Source organism: Zosterops lateralis (assembly GCF_965231275.1).
Source record: "Zosterops lateralis genome assembly, chromosome: 9".
Lineage (NCBI taxonomy): Eukaryota > Metazoa > Chordata > Aves > Passeriformes > Zosteropidae > Zosterops > Zosterops lateralis.
The window spans coordinates 27,348,434-27,372,999 of NC_139769.1; the positions used below are offsets into that span (position 1 = coordinate 27,348,434).

The 24,566-nt window shown below is 50.1% G+C and overlaps 1 protein-coding gene across 1 annotated transcript in view; it reads right to left on the reverse strand.

Annotated features, from left to right (window-relative positions):
• The window catches only part of ASTN1 (astrotactin 1), a gene marked incomplete at its 3' end in the record, with an annotated part of 52,718 nt that overhangs the window by 20,593 nt on the left and 7,559 nt on the right, over window positions 1–24,566 (reverse strand). Inside the window, exons 2-8 of the mRNA XM_083867078.1 lie at window positions 11,597–11,784; window positions 7,957–8,350; window positions 5,688–5,834; window positions 5,129–5,236; window positions 3,966–4,115; window positions 2,966–3,133; window positions 2,676–2,760 (exon numbers count right to left, since the gene is read on the reverse strand). Coding sequence (XP_083723204.1) covers window positions 2,676–2,760; window positions 2,966–3,133; window positions 3,966–4,115; window positions 5,129–5,236; window positions 5,688–5,834; window positions 7,957–8,350; window positions 11,597–11,784 — 1,240 coding nt within the window. The remainder of the gene's footprint in view (window positions 1–2,675; window positions 2,761–2,965; window positions 3,134–3,965; window positions 4,116–5,128; window positions 5,237–5,687; window positions 5,835–7,956; window positions 8,351–11,596; window positions 11,785–24,566) is intronic.

Here is a 24,566-nt window from a genome sequence, read left to right on the forward strand (position 1 = left end):
GGCAGCAGCACATCACTCCAATATTGGAGGGTTCAGAGGATATTAGACAAACAGCTAGAAATGTGTCAGGCACAGCTGGTCTCACCTTGGGATGGGGGAGGAGAGCAGAAGATTTGCAGACATCTCTTTCAGGTGAACCTGCAGGCCACCTGGGTGGGCTGGAACTGGGAGTGAGCTGATAAGCCCAGCAAAAGACAGCATGGCAGCTCAACCTCTACCCCCCAAAAAAACATAAATACCAGCTTACAGCTACGAGTTATTCAGTTAAACAGGCTCTGACAAGATGGTTCTCCTAGGCTAAAGAGACTACATCACAGTCATGACCTTGTGGAGGCCAAAAGTTCATGCAAAAGGGACCTCTACCATCACAAGCCCTTCCAGGCAGAGCTGCACTAAGCAGCACCTGGACATCAGGAACAGAAAGGAGAAAAGGAAAAAAAAACCTCTCATTAAACACCAAGCTGCCCTTGGCATCACAAAGCTTAGTGTGAACATGCTTTCAAGAGCCCCTAAAAATAGTGGAAGCTGCAGGTAGGGATGGTGAAGTGTGGTTTCAGCTACTACCATTACTTTATGAAACAAAAGTCTGACAAGTTCACTGAAGAAACACACTAAATGACCCCAGTTTCAAGAGGCTCGAGAGAGTTTTCTAAGGATGGTGACACTGCAGCACTGGAGCCTTCTCGAGAGCCCACAGAAGGCAGAAGGCTTTGACAGCCCCACCATGGTCTGGAGTTCTGCTGCACCTTGGGGAAAAAGAGAAGTGCCAGGTTTCTCTGCCCCAAACAGAAAAATATTTTAGAAATGCTGCACATAATTTTTCATAGCCAATTCTGGTTTTTAAGAAGAAACATAAGACAAGATGTACCCTGGCCAGGTACAAGTCCTGTTGCAGGAAAGATGGCAGAGAGAAGGCTCCTGTGGAAGCAGCAGGCTGGAGATAGGTCTAAAAAAGCAGCCCCAATCCCCAGAGGAACAGAGGAGGTCCTGAGCACCTTTCAAGTGGGCATTGCTGAGACCAAAGCTGGGTGAGGAGATGCAAACAGGTCCAGGGAGCTTCAGAAATGTATTGGTCCTTCTTGCCCTTGGCTTCTCTCCTGCTTCTTGCCATCTACATTTTTTCCCAATTTACCTGAAAGCAGCATTTTTTCTCCACTTTGCCTTAAGAAAGTGAAGCAGCTAAATCAGGAAAAAGCTGGAGAAGAGCAGTGTGCATGGAATAAAAGTGTGAAGCTGCAGACCCACACTCAGGAGCGAAGGAAAAGCAGAGGGTCAGGAAGCAAATGTTTCTCCGCAGTGCTTATCCATTTTTATTATCCATTTTTATTTGTCTTGAGGGACAAAGTTATTTGCCAATTTGCTTTTTGCAAGGTGGTGGGCCCAACACACTGCTCTGATGGAGGCTAAGGCTGGAGACACTCCTAAGCACACCACCTCCCAAAACAGGCAAATCCCTGGCAGGGGAATAACCCTCCACACACCCCAGCCCATCACTCCGTGCCTCTTATGAAAGGGCACAGGGCAGCTGGGGACATTCCTCTTGGACACTGTTCCCTGGGGACAAACAGCACAAGGAACTGTATTTCTGCCTGTATTTCCCTTCCCCAGCAGTGGTACCTGGCAGAGGTTTGGGGACCATCACCACCCCACACAGCACATCCCCAGCATGGGGCCACCTGTGCCACCAGCATCCCCCTGGCTCAGGGTAACAACTTGTCTAACACAGCTGGTGCTCCACACAGGATTTAGTTGCTAAACTGCCTTTAAAATGATAAAAATCAGAGAGGGGGCTGAGGATGGAGCAGCAGGGTTCTCCCCAGGGCCCCAGTTCAAAGGGACACAGCGGGGCTGCACCAGCAGCCCCCCACTGCTGCCATCCCCCAGCACAGCAGCACGGCAGGGGAGATGCCAAGCCCAGCCTTTGATGAATTTTCTCTTCCCACTGTGAAGACTAATGACTTCAGAGAGGGCATCCTGACACGTGTAGGGCCACCACTGATCCAGCTGCAGCGTGATGAGATAAGGGGGGTAAAAAAAAAGGGTTTGGAGGTGAATTTTGGGGAGGTCTTGGCTTTCTACACACCACCTCCAGATATTCCCGGGAGGCCCCAGCTGCACTTCACAAACCCATGAGTGCTGAGGGACAGATGGAGCACCCCCTTGAGGGTCACAGAGAGATGGGAACTTTTGGAATCCACCACTAAATTGCTGCTGAAACATCAGGAAAATTTCCTTTAGCACCTCCAGGTGTGTAAAGCCTGGAGCAGACAGTGACTCCTCTGTTCCCTCAGCCACAGTATCAAAGCATTTAATTTTCCCAGTTTTCAGTGGGGACCTCAGCCCTCCTCTGATGCCTCACACACCCAAAACAAAAGCCCCACAAAGCACAGGATGCCCAAGACAGTGCACACAAGGGTGGGAGGAACAACCTCAATCTTCTCCACGGGGTGTTTACTCTAAAACGTGACAATGGCCTCTTGTACATCATTCCTGATTATTTCAAAGAGCAAAAATCCTCACCTCCTGCAGACCTGCTGCAGAGCCCAGCCGTGTGCTGACCTCACAACTCACCAAGATGCCTCTAACTCTGCCATCCAAGAAGTTACCACAGCTGTGGCAAGGAGCTGTGGAAGCCTAGCAGCTCATGTGAGGACACCCCAAGCCTGGGCACTCACCCCTGGTTTGTTCCCCACTCGTTCCTGATGCAGAGGTGCTTGTGCACAGGGTCCTTCATATAACCTTCATAGCAGAGACATTCCCCTGTGGAGACAGGGACATGAGGGACACAGGAGAACACACATGGGAAGAATTTCCATGTGCTTCCCTGCAGCCTGCAGCCACCCCAGCACACCCAGCAGCTCTCTACTGCACGTGGAGAAGGTGAGGAAGCACCTTCCCACCACAGCTGGGCTGAGGAGGCAGAGGGGAGCTCTCAAACCCCCACCCCAACCTCAGGAACACTCACCGGTCTCGGGGTCACACTGGTGCTCACAGGGGTCGAGGAGGCGCCGGGCACAGAGGTCCAGGGCCCAGGGCCCACTGGAGTTTTGCTGGGAGAAGAGGACAACCTGTGCTGGGTTCAGCCAGTCACTGGCATCCAGCTGGCTCCCCTCCAGCAGGATGAACCGGCTTCCTGCCACCGAGACAAGGGGAGTCAGTGTCAGCAACCTCCACCTGCTCTACCCTCCATCCTCCTGCTGTACCCTCCATCCCATGATGGTCCCCTGCATCCCATCCATCCCGTGATGTTTCCCCCCATCCTGTGATGGATCCCTCCATCCCCTGCCCATTCACTCCATCCTAAGAAAGTCCCATCTGTCCCACAAGGAATACCCTGTTCTGTGTCCATCCTGTCTGGCATATGACAGCACCCTCCATCCCATACCTGTCTTCTCTATCCCATGACAGCTCCCTCCATCCTGTGCCTTTTCCCTCTGTCCTACAGCAGCCATCTCCATCCCACATCCGTCCCCTTGGTCCCACACTGAGGTCTGATCCCTCTGTCCCACAATGTCCTTGATCCCATGATGGTGCATTAAAACCCACATCCATTCCCCTCCAACCCACAATAATCTCCTTGGCCCTATGCCCATCCTCTCTATCCTGCAGCAAGCCCTGTGTCCCACAACAGCCATCTCCACCCTGTGTTTGTCTCTTCTGTCCTGTGCCTATCCCCTCCATCCTGCACCACCCCATCCCTTGCTCCCAACATCTCACCCTCCATCTCACACGAGTCCCTTCTGTCCTGGAGTCACCCCCTTCATCCCTCTCTGTCTTCCACTCATCCCCTCTGTCCTGTGCCCATACTCTCCATCCCATGCCCCTTCCCTGTGTCTCACACTGGTGCCCTCCATCCATGCCTGTCCCCTCTGTCCTGCCCCATCCTGACCATCATTCCCCCCTCTGCTCCATTGAACCTTACAGAGTGGGGCAGGAGGAAATGGGCCAGACCGTGGGGTGCTCACCATCAGCAATCAGGTGCTCAGGGACGTGGAGGGTGATCTTGACAACGAGGGGACAGTTCATGTGGGAAGAGCACACCAGGCTGATGACACAGCTCGTCACACTGATGAGGGTCAGCGTGGTCTTGTTCACAGGGCTTCGGGGAGACCCCACTGCAAAACACAGGGGCACGGTCAAACCTGACACCTGAGGAACCCAGGAAGGTCTTTGGGTGCATCCAGGGGACCTCAGGATGCAGAGACTCTGCCCAGCCCCCTGGAAATCCAGCATCAATCAAATCGAATGGAATCACTTTGGACTTTGAAGAACATGAAGCAGCCTTTGCCATAGGACTCTCCATCCCTCTCTCCCACTGTGATCAAGATCTTCCTGATCCCCCAGAGCCCTGGCTCTTCCACACCCCTCACTGCACCATGCTGAGAACTTTGCAGCAGCAGAGCTTTAAAGCAGAGCAGTGATATTAGGAAAAAAAGATAAATGCAGTATCCTGGTTTTCCCCACTCCTTGGCACTTCACTCAGGTTAATTTTCTCATGACAACAGGCTCATTGATGCTCTTGAAAAAGCAATAGAGAGCTCTAACTGCTCAGGGCATGCAGGTCTTTGACTTTTAATCTTTCAGCTGAAGAAGCTGAGTGGAAAACAAACTGGCTGGAGACAAAGCTTGAATCAGTCTTCCAGCATCAGCTCAAGGAGATGGCTCCCAGTCTTGCCACTCCCAAAGGAACAAGGCATCACCCAGCAAACGAGGCTCCATGAGGGAAAACAGACATTAACTTTCCTTTTGGGAAGAGGAAACTTCCCAAAGGGATGGTGCAGGGCAGTGGGGCAAGACTCCTGCCAGGAGACTGGGGCTGTTCCCAGCCTCTGGTGCACATACAGCTGGTGTGTGCACAGGAATGCACGGGCCAGCCTTTGAAGCATGTTACTCATTAATATACACCAGTGCCCAGCAGAAGCCTCCAGCAAAACATCAGAATTTATTTCATCCTCTGCTGAGAAGCTCCACCGGAGAGCAGCAGCAGCCTGCTGTGAAGCAGGGACTGGTGCCTGCTTGCGGCAGCTGGGATTGCAATTGGGTTTCCATCTCCTTTGCCAATGCAAAGTCTCCAAATCCAGAGAAGTGATGGGAAATAAGGCAAGAGGGGTCGTGGCTCGTCACCCACCTCGGCTGCGCCTCCGGCTCCGTGAGGGGTCTGTGTAGAAGGTCAGCTGGGGATCGGTGTCTGCCTCCGTGCCTGAGTCCCCCTCGGGGTTGAGAAATGCTGAGCCAGCTGCAGGGGACACTGAGTGTAGTCATGGAGGGGTTGGCACCGTGCCACCCCAAACCTTGGCATCCTATACCACCCTTCAGGGAAAGCCTTGCACTAAAAACCAGGAGCCCCATCTGCCAGGTGCAGCAGGGACAGCATCTGCTCCCCTTCCCACCACACACAGCCAGACCCCCCCACCACGCAACCACCACCAATACCTTGCAACTTTCCCCCGTGTCTGTGCCAGTATCCTGTAGCATTTACTGGGGCAAACACCATCTGCATCTTTGTACCCAACCAGCCCAACACCATCTGCATCCCTGCAGGCACCACATTTTCTGTTTCTCCCAAACCAAACCCTCTTTTCCATGCTCTCTCCCAGCTCTGTTTCTCCATCCCAGGAGAGGGTGGGCTGCTGGAATGTGAGTGGGTGAAGCCCCAGGCAGCCCGTGCACCCCGGGGCCCGCCCTACCTCGCGCCTTGTTGTTGATGCGCTTGCGCTGGCTGCTGGAGGTGTGGGACAGCAGCGTGGCCTGCTGGTGGTTGGAGTCCATGGGGCTGGTGGCAATGATGTTGTCCTTGTACTTGTTCATCAGGGACAGCTTGGCGTTGTCGCTCCCTGAGCAGGAAGAATTGAAGGCAAAATTTTTCAGGGGTAAAGACTTTTAAAAGGGAGGGAGGTTTCCTTGGCTTCGTCTCCAGATCATCCTGAGGTGATCAAGGTGCCAAAGCCAATGCCTCCAGTGCACACTCATGAGCAGCCCAAATCCTGAAGAGGACTGGCACCTTCACCAAACTAGTCAAAAGCTGAGATTTAACACAGCCTCCTGGGGCACTTCTTTGTATGCAGGAGAGCTTTAGGCACTACACCACGATCTTTCCAAACTATGTCTCAGTTGGAAGGCTCTGGCTGGATGGCTCAGTTAGTGATATGACCAAAGAACAGGTTTGTTATAAGCCTCAAAGAATCCCTGCTGGTGATCAGAAGGCAGCTCTGAATCACTCTGATGGCAAGTAAAAATTTGCTACTAAAAACCTCACCTGAAGAAGACACCAGAAATCTGGAGATACAGAAGGGAAGTTTGGGGGTCACAATGGGATAGCATGAAGGGAACCCCATTCTGGTTCTCAACCACAAAGCTGCACTGTCCCAGCCATGTCCCACTCAGCAGGGACTGCTCTCAACTGGCTGCAAGGTCTCCCAGCAAGGGAAGTGCCTTCAGGGGACCACCAACATATCACACCCAATGAAAACCCAGAGAAACAGGGAAGATGCTCCAGGGAAAATGCCCCGTCTGGAACCATGGAGAGAAGAAAAGTTGGAAAGTATTGAAACTCTGGAAACTTAAGATTTCAAGGTTTTAGTATATAGTATTACCTATGGGGGCAATATGGAGGATTTAAGGCATTGTCTAAGTCCTTCTTCTTCACCTTCTTCTTGGTTTGGGGTGTTTTTTTCTAATTGGGTAAAAAGGTCTGCTGCATTGCGGACCCTGAGTTGTCAATTATTGGGTTAAAAATATAAATAATATAGGTGTCATCTCATTATTGGGTGATTAACACTTAACCTTGGAAAGAGTTAGAGGCACCTTCATTTTTCTAACCTGCTAGTTAGAGCTCACAATTCCTGAGACTGTGATATAGATAAGGATTAATAAACACCGAGTCCGAATACAAAACTGCGACTCCTGTGTCTCGCAATAGGACATGAAATAAAGATGTTTGACTCCAGTCAGAAGGCAGTAGAAATCAGAAGGTTTTATTTACAATTCATTCAGCCCTTTTATACCATGCTGTGCTAAAAGGCACATTATTGGTCCATAGGGCTGACACCTCTCCCATTGGCTAAGTAATAGAAGTAGTAAACAATACCTGTTGCTATTGGAAAGGAATATTGCTTATACAAGGTTGTTTTGGGAAAAAAAAAAAAAAAAACTGTTGAAAAGTTTCCCTTGAGAAGAGCAGAAAATATTGATACCACACCCATGTATTAATCCCTGCTCTAACACTGTTGGGAAAGATGAGACAGGAAAAGCTTACAAATATGATTGCCTGGCAAGAAATACTGAAAATGTAAAACCTGTGAATGAAATAGAAATGAAAGCTAGTTTTGAGATGTGTAGGCATGGCAGGAAGGAAGACGGTGATTAAGTGGGAGACAGGTTAAGTGATAACAAACAATGGGACATTAAGGGACCCAAGGGTGTAGTCCCACCCCACCAATGTATCCGGGAAAAGGTAGATAAGAGAGTAGCCTTTAGAGTTTAGAATACAGAGTGATATGGTAATATAGCAGTTCTCATAGGCTGTATGCAAAGTCTGTAGGCTTTGTATCTCATGTGGGTTGGTCACTGTAAATTAGAATATTCAGCACAAAAGGAGATATAATGTATTGTAACAAGGTGCTTGCTCTCTTATCTTACCTCGCTTACCCCTGCCACCTCTCTTACCTCTTTACCCTCTCTCTCTCTCCCTCTCTCTTTGGGGCATCCCTTCAGCTGAGGCTGGTGGCTGAAGGCAAAGCCCTTTTTACCCAAAACCCTTCCAATGTGAAATCGCCTGTCTCACTTTGCAAATTATCATCTTTATTTTGCTTGTTTCATGCTGCCTTCCAATAAAACCACGTGTTCTCTCAAGAGCATCTCAGGTCTGCAGAGTTCCCTCTCCCTGCCATCCGTGGATGATCCTACACAACACAAAGAAAAGAAGGTAAGAAAGCAACAGGAAAGGGCCCATCTCACCTGGCGTGAGGTCCATGCTGGCCTTCTCGTTGCAGCCCTGCAGCGAGTCCAGGGTGCGGGTGACCTGGCTGGCGAAGTCCTCCCCGCCGTTCATGCACTCCCGCTGCAGGTGGTGCCGCAGGTCGGTGATGTCGTACTCGTAGCCGTCCAGGATGGGCGTCTCGCGGATGCTGAGCGTCCCGCTGGAGTTGTGGCCCTGCACACGGGCGTTGCGCAGGCTCTCCCGCCCGTGGCCCCCGATCAGCACCGAGGGGATGTAGTGGATCTCGTTGGCTGCCTCAGCGCTGGCGCTCTTCTGGGGCTGCGGCACCCTGCGCCGCTTGCACCAGCGCCGGCGCGTGTAGAGGATCATCACCAGGCACAGGATGGAGAGCAGCAGGGCGATCATCCCTCCCTGCGGGCACAGGAGTGGGCAGGGATCAGCCAGGGGCTGGCATCAGCCACCCCCTGGGGTACAAACACCTCCAGGGTGGCCTAAAGTTGGAGCAGCAAGGGAGTTGGAGAGGGGAGCCTGATCACCGAGAGCCTGCTGGCACCAGGAGCACCCGGCGCTGGCCAAGGGCAGCCAGCTGGAGCATGCCTTGGGCTGGACCGGTTCTGAAGTCACCACCGAGGCATGAAAAAGCAGCATTTAAAGCAAAGCATGTTTTGTTTCACTCTCCTGGCTTTGAAAACAGAGATCAGCTTTATTCCAGGCAAATAATGCTCCTACGGGCAACTTTTTCTGACCCATTTCCAACTGGTTTCAGTGCTGTCACTCTCAATCTGGGGAGATTCTCTCAGGGTACCCAGCAGGAATTGCAGCACAGATTAAAAGAGATCAAGGCTTGAGACAGGACCGAAGTGCTGTTTGGGGAACTTGTTTGGGGAAAGAGGCTGAAAAAGCTCCTGTCCCACAGGGATGGACCCCAAAACTGCACCTGCCCCTGCCATCCTGCCACTGTCCCCAAGATCACCCTCCTGTAAGACATCACTATACACAGATAGAGAGCGGTGAGATGAAAGCCCCAAACTGGCCCTTTATGCACAATCTGCCAAGAATAATAACAATAATAACAATAAAAAGCATATGAAGCCAGCTAAGAGCTCAGAGTCTGTCCACAGCTCCAGTCTCCCTCCTCTTTTCTATGCAACAGGTGATCTCGAGAAAATAAAATAATAGTCATAATCTGCTCCATTAGGATAAAACATTAGGGGAATCATTGAATGAGAAGCAGGAGAGGCAGATGGGAAAGGAAGTTTAATGGCCATTACATTTAACCCACTTCCATTTCCAGAATAATGGAGCTGTGATGCACTCTCCCAGGTTCCTTCCCAACTTTCTTTAAAAACAGAAAAAGGAAGAGGAGACAAACTCCAGTGATTCAGGAGACCATCAGTCCTGCAGAAGTTGGGGGGCTGGCTGGCATCTTTCTTGCCAGGGTGCCTACAGCCAGGAAGTTGGAAAATCTTGCTAGGGCTGAAAACTGTCCTTGGATCATAGAAATCACAGAACCCTACAATGGTTTTCACTGGTAGGGACCTTAAAATTCACCTCATCCCAACACCATTGCCAAAAGCAGGGACAAGCCCTGTCCAACCTGGCCTTGAACGCTTCCAGAGATGGGGAAGCCACAGCTTCTCTGAGCAACCTGTGCCAGGGCCTCACCACCCTCACAGGGAAGAATTGCTTCCCAGTATCTAATCTCTGTATCAGTCTAATTCCATCACTACATGCCTTTGTATAAAGTGCCTGGCAGTCATGCAGAATTTTCAGTGGCAAATTGGGAGCCTAATTCTGTATCGTGCTCCAATCACTATGAGTTCCTGATCTATAAATAAGTGGGGATTACCCCCATCCCCACCAGAGATGGTCTCCTCTGTCATGGCTCTCCATCAACCTGGAGAAAGTCCACCTGCAGATGGCATGACAAGCAGGTAGGAGGAATTCCAGGGCATTCCTGGCTCTGTATTCCCTCTGTATGCACATTAAATCCCCCAAACACCAGCGAGCTCTGCCATATAACTGTGCTGGTGAACAGGAGAGACCAAGCTGGAGCTCAAATCTGGTGGATGCTCATCCTTTTCAGGCAGTGGCTGTGGGTTCACAAAAGAGACTTGTTATTTCATTGAAACTGAATTTCTTCTGCCGCAATAGTCTGAGAGCTCAAATTATGCCTGAGAAAAGCAGCCTGTGGACTCTTGAGATTTCAAGAGGCTCTGAGAGGAGAAGGAAAGCCAGAACTGAAGTCTCCCCCACGCACTGCCTACTGGAGAGGGTCAGACCACCACCTCACAGCCTTGTTTTCCCTCCACAGGAGTACAGAAATCCCATTCTGTCTCACTCCCCCGAGTCCCGCATCCCTGTGATGGCTGTGAGAGGAGCCCTGCACTGGAGGGATGTGGGAGTGCTCCTCACCCCGTCCATGAGCTGATCTTGGTCACGATGGATACAATCCCTCCCTCACACTTCTTCCCTTGGCAACCACACAGCAAAGAAAGGAAATCAGCCTTGAAAACTCCACGTGATCCTGACTCCTGGCACAAAAGCCAACCTCTATTTGTCAGGGAGTAAGGATGCTGTCGGAGCGGAGCTGAGAGTGATGGGGGAAAAAGGGCAGGGGAGGACTCAATCTGCATTTGCACATTTTGGTATGACAGCAATGAGTTGTAGACATCCTTTTCATCAGCTCAATAACAAGCCTTGATCCAGGCACTTTTGCCTTGATCTTGGGATACAGCAGTGCCCAAGAAGACCAAGACCACGGCAGGGCCAGCCTCTCCAGAGGTGATGCACCCTCTTAGAAGCAGCTGTGAATGGACAGTAAAATAGAGATAATGGTGCAAGATGTTTTTGGGAGTGGCTTTGCAAACATTTTTCCCTCAGACTTATCAAGCACAAATGATGGAGGAGAAACCTGGCCCTGGGCAGCTATCTGGAAGAGCAATTGAAGCTCTTATTAGGGTAGACACCACTGAACAGCCTGTTTGCAGCCTCGACAACACATTGTCTCTGGATAATTATCTTCCAGTGCCACAAAAATTGTAGGATTCTTCAAATTTTTTCAAACACAACAAAAAAACCAACCAACCAAAAAAACCACCACCAATCAGCACACCACAGATCTTCCCCCAAGACAGAGATCTCTCCTTTCTCTGCCTTTAAAACCTAGTCTCTGTGTAGCTGGGTGGAGTATTGCTGTGCAACCTCGACACATGAAACCATGGCCACGGGGCTGCCATGCTGATACAAGTGGTGGTGACATTCCCTGGTGGCACTGTGACACACGCTGTGCATCAGGGCAGAGGGCAGCAGGCAGCATGCACTGGGCAAAAGGCTCCTGACGAGTCAATGTGAATTAACCCTGAGTTAAAGTGGTTGAGACCTTCAAAGCACAGAACCCCCAGGGATGAAGGCACCCCACAAATGTATTTTCAAAGTGATGCAAACTGAGGGAGAAGTTTAAAGCAGCCCGTGAAGGCATTTAGCTTTCACCGCTCAGAGAGGTGCCCAGGGCATCCTAACTACCCCAAAGGTGGGCAGAGATCCCCATCCTAGGGCAGCTGGAGCCAGATGGGGAAATAAATGGCTTTTCAAAAGCTACAGTATTTTCTACAGGCTTCTGGACAGCTAAACAGGGGCTGTCTTCCCATCACATACCATGACAGAGATGTGGAGGATCCTCAGCTCCTCCTCTGCCGACTCAGTCTGGGGCTCCTCGGTGGGGTCGAAGCCGGGCAGGTTGGGGGCCCCGTCCTGGTGGTGGATGTGGAAGAGCAAAGTGCCGTTCTCCAGCCACTGCTGCCGCCAGCGCACCAGAGGGATGTCATCCGTGTTCCCCGAGATCTCTGCAAGAGCAAAGCTGGTCAGGGGGAAATGTGGAGCAGAGGGTTCATGGGAGATGTTCAACTCTTCCCAAAAAAATGGATGGAGGGACCAAAGGATGGACACCCTCCAGCCATCTCCTGCCAGCACCATCGCTGCCCCTACATAAATCACAACCTCAAGGGCTAAAGGGGAGTAAAACCATATTTCTGGGTATAACCCAAATGTGGGCCTCTCCAAAAATCCAGCTGTGCTGCAGGGAGACAGCACTTACTGACAGCAGTAACCTAGCAGTGTCCTTCCAGCTCTAATTTGGACAGGTTTCACCCACACACTCCGAGTTAAACACAGCTTCAGACACTGGGAACACAGGATACAAGACAACTGGTCAGCAGCATGATTGGGACCACATCACAAATGATTGCAGACAAAATATTCACCATCTTTTGTGAACAGCGAAATGCAAACGTGGCTGTGATTTCAGAGGCTTTCAGTTTTCAACCATTTTTTACAGCTCTCCACCCAAGACTCAGCCCAGAGACCTGCAGAGGTACCTGAAGCTTCTGCCCAAGCAGCCTTAACTTTCCTAAATACTTTTAATTTCAGAGTTTGGGGCAGTGAGACAGACAGATGGACAAAGCTGGGCTGTCACGGCAGTAGAGGACACCCAGGCAGGAAGAGCAGCTGAGGACAGGGACACAACACATGCTTCAGGACACTAAATGCCCAATCAAACCTAACTCACCTGGCTGGCTCCAAAATTTCAGGGACATCTTACAGCTGGGTCTCAGCCAAAGACAGGGAAACACCAGCACCTCTCCCCAGGAGAGATGGGCACTGTTTTAATCACTGTCTCCCCCTCAGAGCAGGTCAACTTGACCACCATCTCACACCACCTTGATCTCAGCCATCAGCTCAAGCCTGTTAGCTGCTTTCTGTGAAAACAGCAGATTTTGTTGGGACAACCAGACAAAACACAATGAGGCCTCCCACTGAGGCATAGCTTTCCCTCCTGCATCTGCCCCATTGATGGCAACGGGAAATCGCCTGTCTCGCTTTGCAAATTATCATCTTTATTTTGCTTGTTTCATGCTGCCTCCAAATGAAAACTGGAATTCAATTACAGTGCTGAAAAACAACATTTTAAATTTGCTGTTAATTAATTTCATTAGGCTGCCTTAAGTGAGCTGGCTGCTGGGGGGGAGTAGGGGGCAAAATCTGCATTGGGAACCAGGCTTGTCATCCCAAACTGCTTTGATTAATCAAAAGGAACATTAGCCCCAGCGAGTGAGTTGGCAGGTTGGTTGTGCTCAGCACGGGCCGTGTTTCTGGCGGTGCTCAGAGCACTCGCGGTGTCCCGAGCACGGGGATGCTCCGGGAAGCAAAACCCGGAGTTAAGTCGCCAGGAAAGCCAGAAGCGCTTTCAATATTCCCTCTGACTGCTGAGCTGTGTGTTTAGGGACATGGATCCCCTTTGAAAAAAAAAGCCGGTCCTGGCAGCCAGGAGGATTGGAAGCAGCACATCTCTTCCTCTCCCACATGGTCTTTATTCATGGACTGAGAGGGGGAAACAAGCTCGCCCGCCTTCCCAACTCCCCACGGCTTCTCAACTTTGTGTGAACCAGCTCAAATGGAAGAAAACACTCTCCCTGCACCTGCCTGCTAACGTGAAATTAGAAGTAATTAAGGCAAGAGCTTTTATGCACAGTGGGAACTCTACATACTGACATTTGGAAAAAATGTAAATACCAGCATTTGCTCCATTGTAAAGTGTGAAAATAATAGATACTAAATATGTGACATTGTGACATTTAGAAAGCTAGAGTTAGAGATGTTTTCCCCCTGATCTGACATATCATTGTAAAAGCAGCACCCTCCAGCTCATTAATATTTGAGAAGAAATCCTTGATGGAAGTTATTTAAATGATTAATAGGTTATAGTAAATTTAAGCCTTAAAATAGGTTGTCATAATTTCAAATTTATTTAAACAGGCTTATTTTTAAAAAGAAAACTATATTTCAATAAAACATGGATTCTTGTTTTAGAAAAGCATCACCCAGCCACAGAGCCTGAGTATATTATCCTCTTTCACCAACATGACTCTGCAGCTGCATTGCACACAGGTCAGAAGTGCAAGAGACAAAGGAAAACACCCCAAAAATCAACTGCCATGACCCCAAACTGGCAGGCTATGAGCCCTCCATCACACTGCAGGACAAAGATACTCCCCAGTCTCTGCTTCTGCCCTGGAAAAGGCTCTTGAGGCAGTGCCTGGATGGGAGAGCTTCAGCCTTGGACCTCCTCCTCCTTTCCTCGAGTGTCTTAGCAATACACCAGCTGCCTCTATCCTACTCCATTTCTGCTCAAAAAATTTACACATATAAATGCTCTCCTGCATCCGTGAAGCTCTCTTGGAGTTTGGTTTAAGCAAGACCAGGACAAGATCAAGACAAGATCAAGACCAAGCTTCCTCCCTAACATAGCATCTCCCTACTCTCTCTTCTCCCTGTCCAACAGATTTCACTTTTCCCTTTGTCTTGCCCTCCCAGCAGACATCTCACTACCTGGTGGGAGAAGCCACAATGACCGATGTAGAACAACTGGGATGATTTATCTGGATGTTGTGGGGTGTCAGCTCTGCTACAGAGCTGGCAGGTGTCAACCCTGCTGACCAGTTTGTACAGTGGGGCCAGGATGTCCCAGAAGAGGCAGAAAAGTGGGCAGAAAGACAAAAATAAAAATAACTAAAAAAAAATGGCAGGGGGAAAGGATAATTTTAAGTTCAAAGTTTGAAAGATATTGATGAAAAGCCCGGTCCCTGCATGGCTTTCATTAAGGCCTTGGATAGGAAGCCATTAGCAGTAGTATTAACTTCTTGCACCTCAGTTAAAAAATAGCCTGTCTGAGTCAGAGGTTAATAACAGTAGGAGGCCACTAATTAGGCTGTGCCACATTCACCTGGAATCAAACGTGGCCCAGGTCCTTCATATCTGCAGGAGCAGCAGCCTCCAAAGGCCCTGGCTGATGCTTTCAACATAAGGGCAGTGGCTGCTCCCCTCCCAGACCATCTGAGTGGGGAAATAAAAGGTTCTACAGGAGCAATTTGAGGAGAGGACAAAAAAAAACCCAGACTGAAGGTGCTGGAGGTATGTGGATTTATACCTGCTTCGTTCTTGATTATCCCAAACAGCTTCATTTCCTTCAGGGCAGCTGTCCCACACAAAGCAAACCCAGTCCTGCTGGAGGCAACACCTCTGCATGTCCTGATTTTAGGAGGCAGTACCTCTGTCACAGCCCAATTCTGCACTTGAGCAACATCAAAACCATGGCCCATGAGCTGACCTGGACCTATTCACATGTCCTCATCCCCCCACTGAGACCTGGCATGATGGCACACAAGGAGAACAACTCTCCTTAAAAGCCTCACATCAGCATTTTGATGAAAAAAACACACCCAGTAAAACAATTTTCCTCTCCATTTGGAAGCGTTTTGCACTAATAGATGCCTCCAATAAGTCAAATGAACTCTGCCATCATGCTGGTCTCCACAGACTCATTTCATACAGCCCAGCACAGATTTTGACTTGGACTTGTACTTCCTCATTAACATTTAAACCTGCCTTATTTTCCATCCAGAACCTGACCGTGTTTTTATTTAAGTTCCCCATTAACTAAGGCTTTTGCTCCTTGCCTAAAACACACACATCCTTTAAAGGGCTCAAACCTAGATAAAATCAATCCCTGCACTCCTTTGAGGGTCTCCAATGTCTGAAGTGACTAAGAAGACCTTCCCACCCTGAGTCACTTGCTCTCTATGTTGGGACCTCAGGCTTTGATTTCTACCAATTCAGGTGTCAAAACGCTTATCTTGATACTTAACTCATTTATACTTCCAGGGTTTTAGTGACAGATCATTCATGGGATAATATTCATGTTTTTATGGACCTGCTTAAAAAAGTCACATTTATCACTGACTACCCATATTTCATTTGCATTTTTTTCTGTCTTCAGTCTCAGGTAGGAAAACCAGCTCGTTCCACAGATCATTCTGCCTTTTCAGGACAATCCAGCTTTTCCATAACAGCAAATATAAATATATCACTGGATATATTAGGAACCTGCTTCAAGGGAGAGGGCCCCTGGGGGGAAATCTCCAAAAGACTCATAGATATGGGAGAACACAGATGTTTGAGGGAAAGGCAGTGGTGATCTGCCTGGAGCCAGGTTAGGTCAGAGAGATTACCCCAGCACAACTGCCTGCACATGGGGCTGGTACACGTGAAGCCAGGAGGTGCCATGGCATGGCTGACAGCTAACCAGCTTTCTCCTTGGAATGCAGGGTGCCTTTGCTTTTGGGAAGGTCACCAAGAAGTTACATTTCAAAGCTGCAGCCACACTTTAGCTCTGAAATGGGATTTTTTTGTCCCAAATATGCCAGAGCCCTAACCCCTCCCTTTCTTTAACAAGAAACCCTCCATCACTCTGGGAGTGACGCTGAGCTGCACAACTGTTTTTGAGCAGAGGACACTGATTCATCATTAGTGGGCCTGGGCTGACTGGGTTTGCTCTGCAGCTGCTGACTTCACAACATGACACTGCCCTGCTCTTCCCCATAAGCCCAAGGACATGCCCAACCACACCTGTGTGACACCCCCTCCAAGGTTATTTTTCCATCAGGTTTGTCAATTTTGACCTAAAGCCAGGGGGAAAAACAACCAGCAGATTGGGGCATTTGCTGGTGTTTGATTTTCACTCCTGTCTTGTTACTTTGGTCCCATTCGCTGTAACTGTGAACTGCAGAGGAAATGTGGGAAGAGAGGCAAATCCACCTCCTGGTCCAACGCTCGGGTGACACGGTCATGCTCAAAAGAACCCGAGTGCCCACCCACGACAGGGAGCAAATCAAAATAAAGAGAATGTGTGAATACACTTCCAAGATGCCATGCTGATATAAAAACCCCAGAAAGGACCACATCTACAGTTGGTATCTCACCCTGCAATGCTGTCATGTCACCTCTCCCAGAGGGAAAACCAGGTCTCTGTGGAAAGAGTCCAAATGATGGAGAGGCTTCCAATCAGCCATGGAAAATTAGTGCCCTGGCTAAATTCTCTCCCAGCAAATCAGTGAGAAGGAGGGCACAAACCCCTCAGCTCAGATAGTACGAACCTGTGAACTGTAGAACTCCACCAACACAACTACTATCACTCCAAAAGGGTGAGCAACTCAAGGGGCAAAACCTGCCAGAGGAAACCCAAATTTCTTATAAAAGCTCTTGCACATCAAGGAAATTAAAGACCAGTAAATTCTGCTTGTGCCCTGGAGACTTTGTTAGAGGAACCAGTAGGTGCATCAGTAAATATGGGTCACCCAACACTCAGCCAGTAAATAAGCGTGATCCAATTTGACAGACTCGTTTCAGAGAGTTCTTGTCAAAATCCACCCTCAAAGTTTCCCAAAGAACCATAGTGGTGTTGGGATAAGAAGGAAAGTCGTCCTGAAGCCCACCAGGTAGGGGAGGAGCAAGGGTTTAGTTTTCATGAAGAAAGGAGGTTACCAAGAAGCCCCACAGAGATCTTTGTCAGGACCTTGGCTGCTCAGAAACGCTCTGGAAGAGGAGGTGAATGACAAAGTTGGTCACCAAGGCTAAATTTAGTCTTCTCAAAGCTGAAGCTGAGAAGTGCAGGAAGGAAAGCGGGCAAGCAAGTGGGCAGGTGAAACTCAACCTTGGTGAAAGCAAGCTGATCTGGAATCCTGCAAGTGATATTCAGGTCAACCATCTCGAAACGGAAGAGGCAAAGCTTGGGAGGCTTGGAGGAGGGGTACGAGGAAGATGAGATGTTGCAAATGGCTTTGAGAAGAGGAGAAACCAACTGTGTTAGGACTCCTCAGTAGAGGAACCAAACAACACAGTGAGGACATGATAAAAACCTATAAAACCATCAGGCCTGTGGGGCAGTGGGAAAGGCAATGGTTATTCACTATTTCTCACTTTGCAAGGATTTATGTGTGTAAAAAACAACAAAAGGTTCTTTTTCATCCACCATAAAGTATGAAAGCACAGCAAAAGGTACTGAATTCAGGGAAGACAGAGGCACCAGCAGCTATTGAGCCAGAGAGCCCAGAGGCACATCCTAGGTCAAGAAATCCCTGCAGCACAGACCAGGGCAGCAGGGAAAGGACCATATACAGATATCCTGCAGTTTTAACTTTTTTTTTCCTCAATTATCAGTGCTGGCTGCAGATGCCAAGGGACAACAACCCACTACCCCCACACTGCCCAGTCTCTTGAGGCTCAGGAGTGACTGCAAAGCCAGCTTTGTGCTACCCAGGCCACCTTTCAAGGATGCATCCTGCATCCATGTGTCCCTTTGGGAGTGGTTGAGACCCTCTGCTCCCCCAGGCATTGGAGGAGGGGGTATCCCAGGGCAGCCCCCTCCTAGTGCCAGAGCCTCTTAACACCCAGCCAGAAGCTCCCCCTTTCCAAATGCCAGCCCTCCGTGCTGCCAGACCCTACAGACCCAAGACACTTGCCAAGATTCCCTTCAGCTCCACAAGCCAGCCAGCAATTTTCACGGGGAGGCAAAGGACTATTTATATCCATCACGGACCGGCAGGGAAGGAAATGGCTGGCCACTCCAGCCCATCTGCCAGGCACTTAGCAAGACATCAGAGCATGTTGTACAGGGGAGGTCAGGCACTGGTAGTGGACCAGAGGGGGCTGTGAGGGGGTGCTCTACAGTGATGACACGGGCTGCACCTCAAGGGTGAACTTCAGCTCACTCCTACACACTCATCTGTGTAGGTACTCATCGTGCCAAGGCAGAGAGGTCAGGAAAATCAGATGTTATTCTGGCATTTCTGTGCTCAGCACAGGGAACAAGCACAGCTACTTGTTCCTCATCTCCCTGGGGGCAGAGCCACGACCTGTTGGTTTTCTGAAACACGGGGAGTGAAACAGGACCAAAATAACCTTGTCTGCTCTCCTATCCACAGCTAGGCTAAGAGCTTTTCCAAGAGGTGATCCTCCTCTTCCTCCCACCTGTCCTGGAGAGAACAATGGGAACAATCCCTTTCTCAGGGAAAGGGATGGAGATGGCAGGTATGAGCTGCATCATAAACTCTTTGGTGCTTAGAAGCTCTTACATGATTTCAAGCTCCATTTTCAAGTTTGTGGGGAGGCTTTGAAAGATGGAAAAGGCAGAATGAAAAGAAAAAAAAAAAAAAAGAGGAAGAAAGATGTAGAAGGGGAAAAAGTTAACCGTGCATTTCAAATTTATCACTCTTGAAAGAAGAGCTTGTCAAGACAGCCAGAGACCAGCCAGTGCACGGTGATCAATAGGAAGACTTTTGGGTCTAGTCAAGCTTCTTTGAGATTTACAGGAACTGAACAGAGGTATAAATCTGTCGCTGCCTGATGAAAATTGAGGTAATTAAATTTGCAGGTGTATATAATTGTCATATTGATGATCTGTATAAATCAGCAGAGCCAGCAGAGGCACAAAGCACACAATGGGCACAGAGGAGCTGTTTGCCCACCTGCCTGGCCAGGAGACAGGGCTGGTGGGTGCAGGACACAGCCCTGGGGCACCCACCTCACCCACGCTGCTCTGCTCACCACCACAACCGCCTCCTCCAATCTTCTTTCTCCAATTGTCCCCTCAGGTGGCAAAAGCAGCAGGACCCTCTGCCCCTTCCAGTTACCTGCAGCCTCATCCTGGCTGCTACAAAATCTCCTGTGACTGCAGGAGGGTGAAGACAGGACCACAAGCATTGAGAAGCCCAGCCATGGACATCGTGGGGGGTTCTTTGCAGCCCCTTTGAAGCTCTGAGCCCAGGTGCAAGTGGGGCACTGACTTGATCTTTTAGCAACACTTTTTTTTTTTTCTTTTTTTTTAAATTTATTTTAACCTTTGTTATTTTGGGAACTTTGAAGCCCAAGCTGCTCCGAGGCAGCTGCCTTTGTAGGAAGGACAGAAAGTGCAGAGTGGGGATTTGAAAGAGGGAGAGAAATAGAGAGGGGAGGAAATGGTGCTTCACAGCGGAGGTCTGCAACAGCTCCTCGGCAGCTTCTCCTGCATCCCAACAAACCCACCCAGCTGAGAGGCAGCTGGGGCTTTACAGGAAACCTGGGTGCAAAATGACCATGGAGCCTTACACTCCTCCAACACTGAGAACCAGAGAAACCTCAAAGGCCTTTGGAGAGCTGCACACAAACCTCCTCCCCCTGTCCCTAAGTCCCAGCAGGACATCCCTGAGTCCCCCGGATAGGTGCAGAGCATCCTCTCCAGCCACCACCACCCAGCCCAGCTCGGTGCCATGGGGATTCATTTCTTCCTGCCATGCCACCAGGGACAGGAACATGAGAGAAGGCTTTCCTGTCACCTTCCCCAGCCAAGGCCCTTCCCACGTGTGCACGGGCCAGCTTCGCATCCCAAGCTGAGCGCCACAAACGTGCGGTAACTGGATAATTAAAAATTAAGGAAGAGCTTCTGCATTGCAGTCCATATTATGTAACACTGCTCTTGGGTTTCAGCACCCATCAGCTTTAGTGCCCTCACACGGCAGCAGTACAGCCCTGCCTGTATTTACCTGTCTTGTCAGGTAGGGCTCCCTTGGCAGTGGGAAGTGGGAATCCCAATGTCACAACCACAGGCAGAAAGTTTCCTTGCATTTGCGTGGGAAAGAGGAAGGGAAATCTACTCAATTCTCTTGGTCCAGTGCTGAAATTGGAGATGGCCAGAAAAAAGGGGATGGAGTCGGTGCTTCAGCCCAACCAAGCACAAAAGAGTTGTCCTAGCCAGGACAGCACTCCCATGTTGATGACCAGGGAGTTTCTAAGCAAGGGGCTGCTGCCTCTTACTCCTGCACCAGAGAAGCAGGAGCCCATTTTAGCAAACAAGCAGCAAAGAAAATCAAATCAAGGTGAGGAGTCAGCTTTATTTTCAGTATTTCAAGAGCAAAGAACCCTGCTGGACTCTGAGCACCAGTAACTGTAAACTCCTGCATTTACAGCAACATCTTTGCCTTAATCCCACCAGTTCTGGCTGCTGCTGAGTCCAGGGCTCAACAGGCCAGCCTGCCACTACCTCCTGCCATTTCCTGCTGGCATCTCCTCCCTCTCTTGGCCAGAAACCCACTGACTACATAGCCATGTCTCTTGCAGTGCTGTTCCCAGGACCTGGATGCTGCCACCTGGTGTGAAACCAGCCATTAATTCCTGCTGGGATTCACTCCAAAGGTCACTTCACTGAGGTCAGTGTGCAATAGCTTCAAGAAGCCACCAAAGATGCTGTGGCTCACACCCACAGCGAGTGGCTCTGCCATCACTGCTCCTAAAGCCCCTTGGCTTCTGTGTGGCTCCTGCAGTTATTTGCTAACTCCTGGCACTGTGCCTCTCCTCCCTCCTCACAGTCCTTCCTTTCCTGCCCTCCCTCCATTACCCTGGTACTGCCCTGTTGCTGGCACAGTGGTTTCACATCCACACTGCCTTCCATCCCCACCACGTGAAAGCTGGGAAGACCCAGCCCTGAGCTTTAATTACAAGGAGGCCAGACACACCCCAGGCTGTCTGTGCCACCCCCATCCCATGGGGAGATGAGCACTACTTCCCAGGAACCTCCACATCCCCCAGCAGCCCCAGTTCCTGCAGGACACCCCTTCCTCCCAGTTTGTGCCACAGCATGGATGGACTGTGGGGGCATGCTGGGGCTGAGGCTGAGTCCTCCAGGGCTAACCAGAGATGTGCCTTGCTCTGCAAGCACAAAAAGGCAGAAACACAATAATAAAAGCTGTGGAAGCCAGCCCAAGTCCAAGGCTGAATCCCCTCCCACCATCCATGGAGGGAGCTGAGCTATTTCTCCTGCCCACCAAGTCTGAGCACACCATGACCACAGTGCACCCAAAGCACTCCCAGAGCAGCTCCTGCTGAAAAACTAATAAAATTGGTTTCCTTTTTCCCTGGAAGGATGTTTCAGGCACTGCCTTGCTTGCAGATGCTTGGACACACATCCCAGACGACTGAAGCTGCAACTTGGCATGAGCTGGATTGAGATCCTTGCAGCTCATGGACCAGCAAAGACATTTATAATTCCCCCTAGACTGCCAGGCCATACATGTCATGTGTGCAAAGACAAACTCCTGGCTTGCCCCCTTGGCCAGCAGGAGAGCCAGCAACTCCACAGCAGCATGACAGCTCTCGAGTCCCCTCACTGCTCCTCTCCAGAGCTCTCCCAAAGAAGCCAACACAGAGCGAAGCTATTTCTGGCTCAGCAATTTGGGGAAGGTTGGGAGGTGCAGCACTGGGATGGCAGAACAGCTCTGCACTGGCACAACCACCACTGGGAAAGCTGTGCCCAGGGGAGCTCGGGGCCAGCCCAAGGCAGTGGGAGGCAGGGCAGTCTCTGCAGCTCAAACAGGAGATTTCCCAGAGGCTGCAGACACTGGGGACATCATTAAGGGAGCAAATGGGCCGAGAGCACAGCAGCCATTCACAGACCCTGCGGCCACTGCTGCAGAAGAGAGAAAATTTGGGAGTGGGATGTCTCCCCCACCAAGCATCCCCCTTCCCTACCAAAGCCAGCCACACAGCAGCCTGATCCACACAGCAGCCTCCCTGCCATGCTGCTGCCCTTCCTGCAGGAGAAAGGGCACTGCCTCCTCCTGCCACCCTCATAAGGACAAGCCCCCTCCTGGCCCCTGCTGAGCCACCCAGCCCCATGCTGCAGCTGCCATTTGCAGTGCTTTTCCCAACCCTCACCCCTCCTGCAGTGCCCTGACCTCTCCACTCACCCCATCCCCTCACAAACACTCCATGCATGCCTCTAGAAAAGGTCTTTTAACCCATTAAGCCACCTCTACTAAAAAACTGCCCTGCTTCTTCCTCTGTGTTGGAGGAGCCCCACTAGAGGAGGGTGTTTGGAGGCTGCAGGGCAGTGGCACTGGGAAGTTCCAGGCTCCTGCCAGCCCGGGAATCTGGTCCCCAGCACTGTACCCTCACTCTCCCACTCCCCTTGGGATGCCAAATTAATTGCCTTGCCTCCTGGAGCTTTTAGCTGGAACAAATAAAAGAAAAAGGGGGGTTGCCAAAACCCATAATAAGGTCTACAGCTCCTCTGAGCTACAAGGGCTGCTTTAAATTTCAGGAGTTTTTTTTTCTTGGTTTTTTTTTTTCTTTTTTTTTTTTTAATTTGAAGGAGGTTTCCATGGTAACTGTCTCCCATCACACAAGAGCCTGTCCCGGGGATATTTCGGGGTTGCTAATATCTGCCTTCCCAGGCAGCCACTGTGTTGTGACGGTGATATGGCAGCTGGGTTTTTGGGCAGGGGAGGAGGGCAGGGGTGCAGGAGGGAGGAAAAGGAGGTGCCGCTCCCAAAAAACAAGGTCAAGGCCTGTACACATCAGACAGGCCTCCATCCCAAAGGGCTCTGGCAAACAGGCTATGGTTTCCCTTGGACCACTGACCTGGTTTGGGAAGCACTCACAGGGCAGTACAGCCCTCACCAGGCCAAGCAGATGTGACGTGTCCAACTAAGAGCATTGGCACCTCCTGACACCTTCTCCTGCCCTTCATCCAACCTTGGGAAGAAATCCTCCTCCATGAGGGTGGGCAGGCCCTGCCACAGGGTGCCCAGAGAAGCTGTGGCTGCCCCTGGATCCCTGGAAGTGTCCAAGGCCAGGCTGGATGGGGCTTGGAGCCACCTGGGGTAGAGGAAGTTGTCCCTGCCCACAACAGGGTGTGGAACGAGATGAGCATTAAGGTCCCTTCCAACCCAAACCACTCTACAGTTTTGGGATTCTCCAATCTCTTTCCTCCACCAGGTCAGTTTTCAGCTGGATCAGCTCCCTGCAGGAGCAAAGCCAGCTCTCTGCATCTCCCAAGCTGCTTGCTCTGCTATGCTCATTAGTCATGCTAATTACTGAGAAGCCTCAGAGCTGACCAGAAAAGGGATTGTGTCCCCTCTCATGTCAGGGCTGCAGACCCCAAACTTCTGTGACCCATGAGCCACCACCAGCCAGAGAGTCCCTCAAGGATCCCTTACTTCCCTTCAAATATGAATGTTTAAAAAAGTCCCTGCCCACTTCCCAGTGGATCTGAGGCTCTGCAGGCAGGAACCACGGAGGGAACAGGCTCAGAGCCCTTCCTCAGCCCATCACCAGCAAAAGAGACCCCAGAGCAAAGCAAAGTGTGGGGTCATCTTAACCACATCCCACACCAGGCTCCAAAGAGCCCAGCACCAGGTGAGCATCCATCCCAAGGACCCCCAGCTGCAGGGCAGGAAAACAGGGTCAGAAACACCAACACAGCCCATGGGAGCAGGGCACGCTCTCCTCTGGGTGATTCCTCAGCAAAAAGCTGTAGTGGGACAGCCAGAACTTGGCAATCAAAAATCTTCCCTTATCTAGACAAATCCCCCAGCTGCTGTTTGGGATGAGCCACCAGCCACAGCTGCAGAGATGCCAGAGCCCAGCAATTTGCAAGTAAAAGGACAACCAGTCTTAAATGACAGAGCTGTCATCATCCAGGCACTGCCTTAATCCCACCAGGCAAAAATTCCTTCATTTGAAGGACTGCTCTGCAGCAAGGCTCCAAGAGAGATGATTTCAGTCTCCGTTTAGCTGGCTGAGAGACCGTGAAAAAAATAAAACATAATAGAATATAAAATTAAACAGAATGAGACAAAATAGAATAGCATGGAAGAGCACAGAAGAGCATAAAAGAAAGTAAAATAAAATAAAATATGAAATAAAAAATAAAATAAAATAAAATAAAATAAAATAAAATAAAATAAAATAAAATATGGGA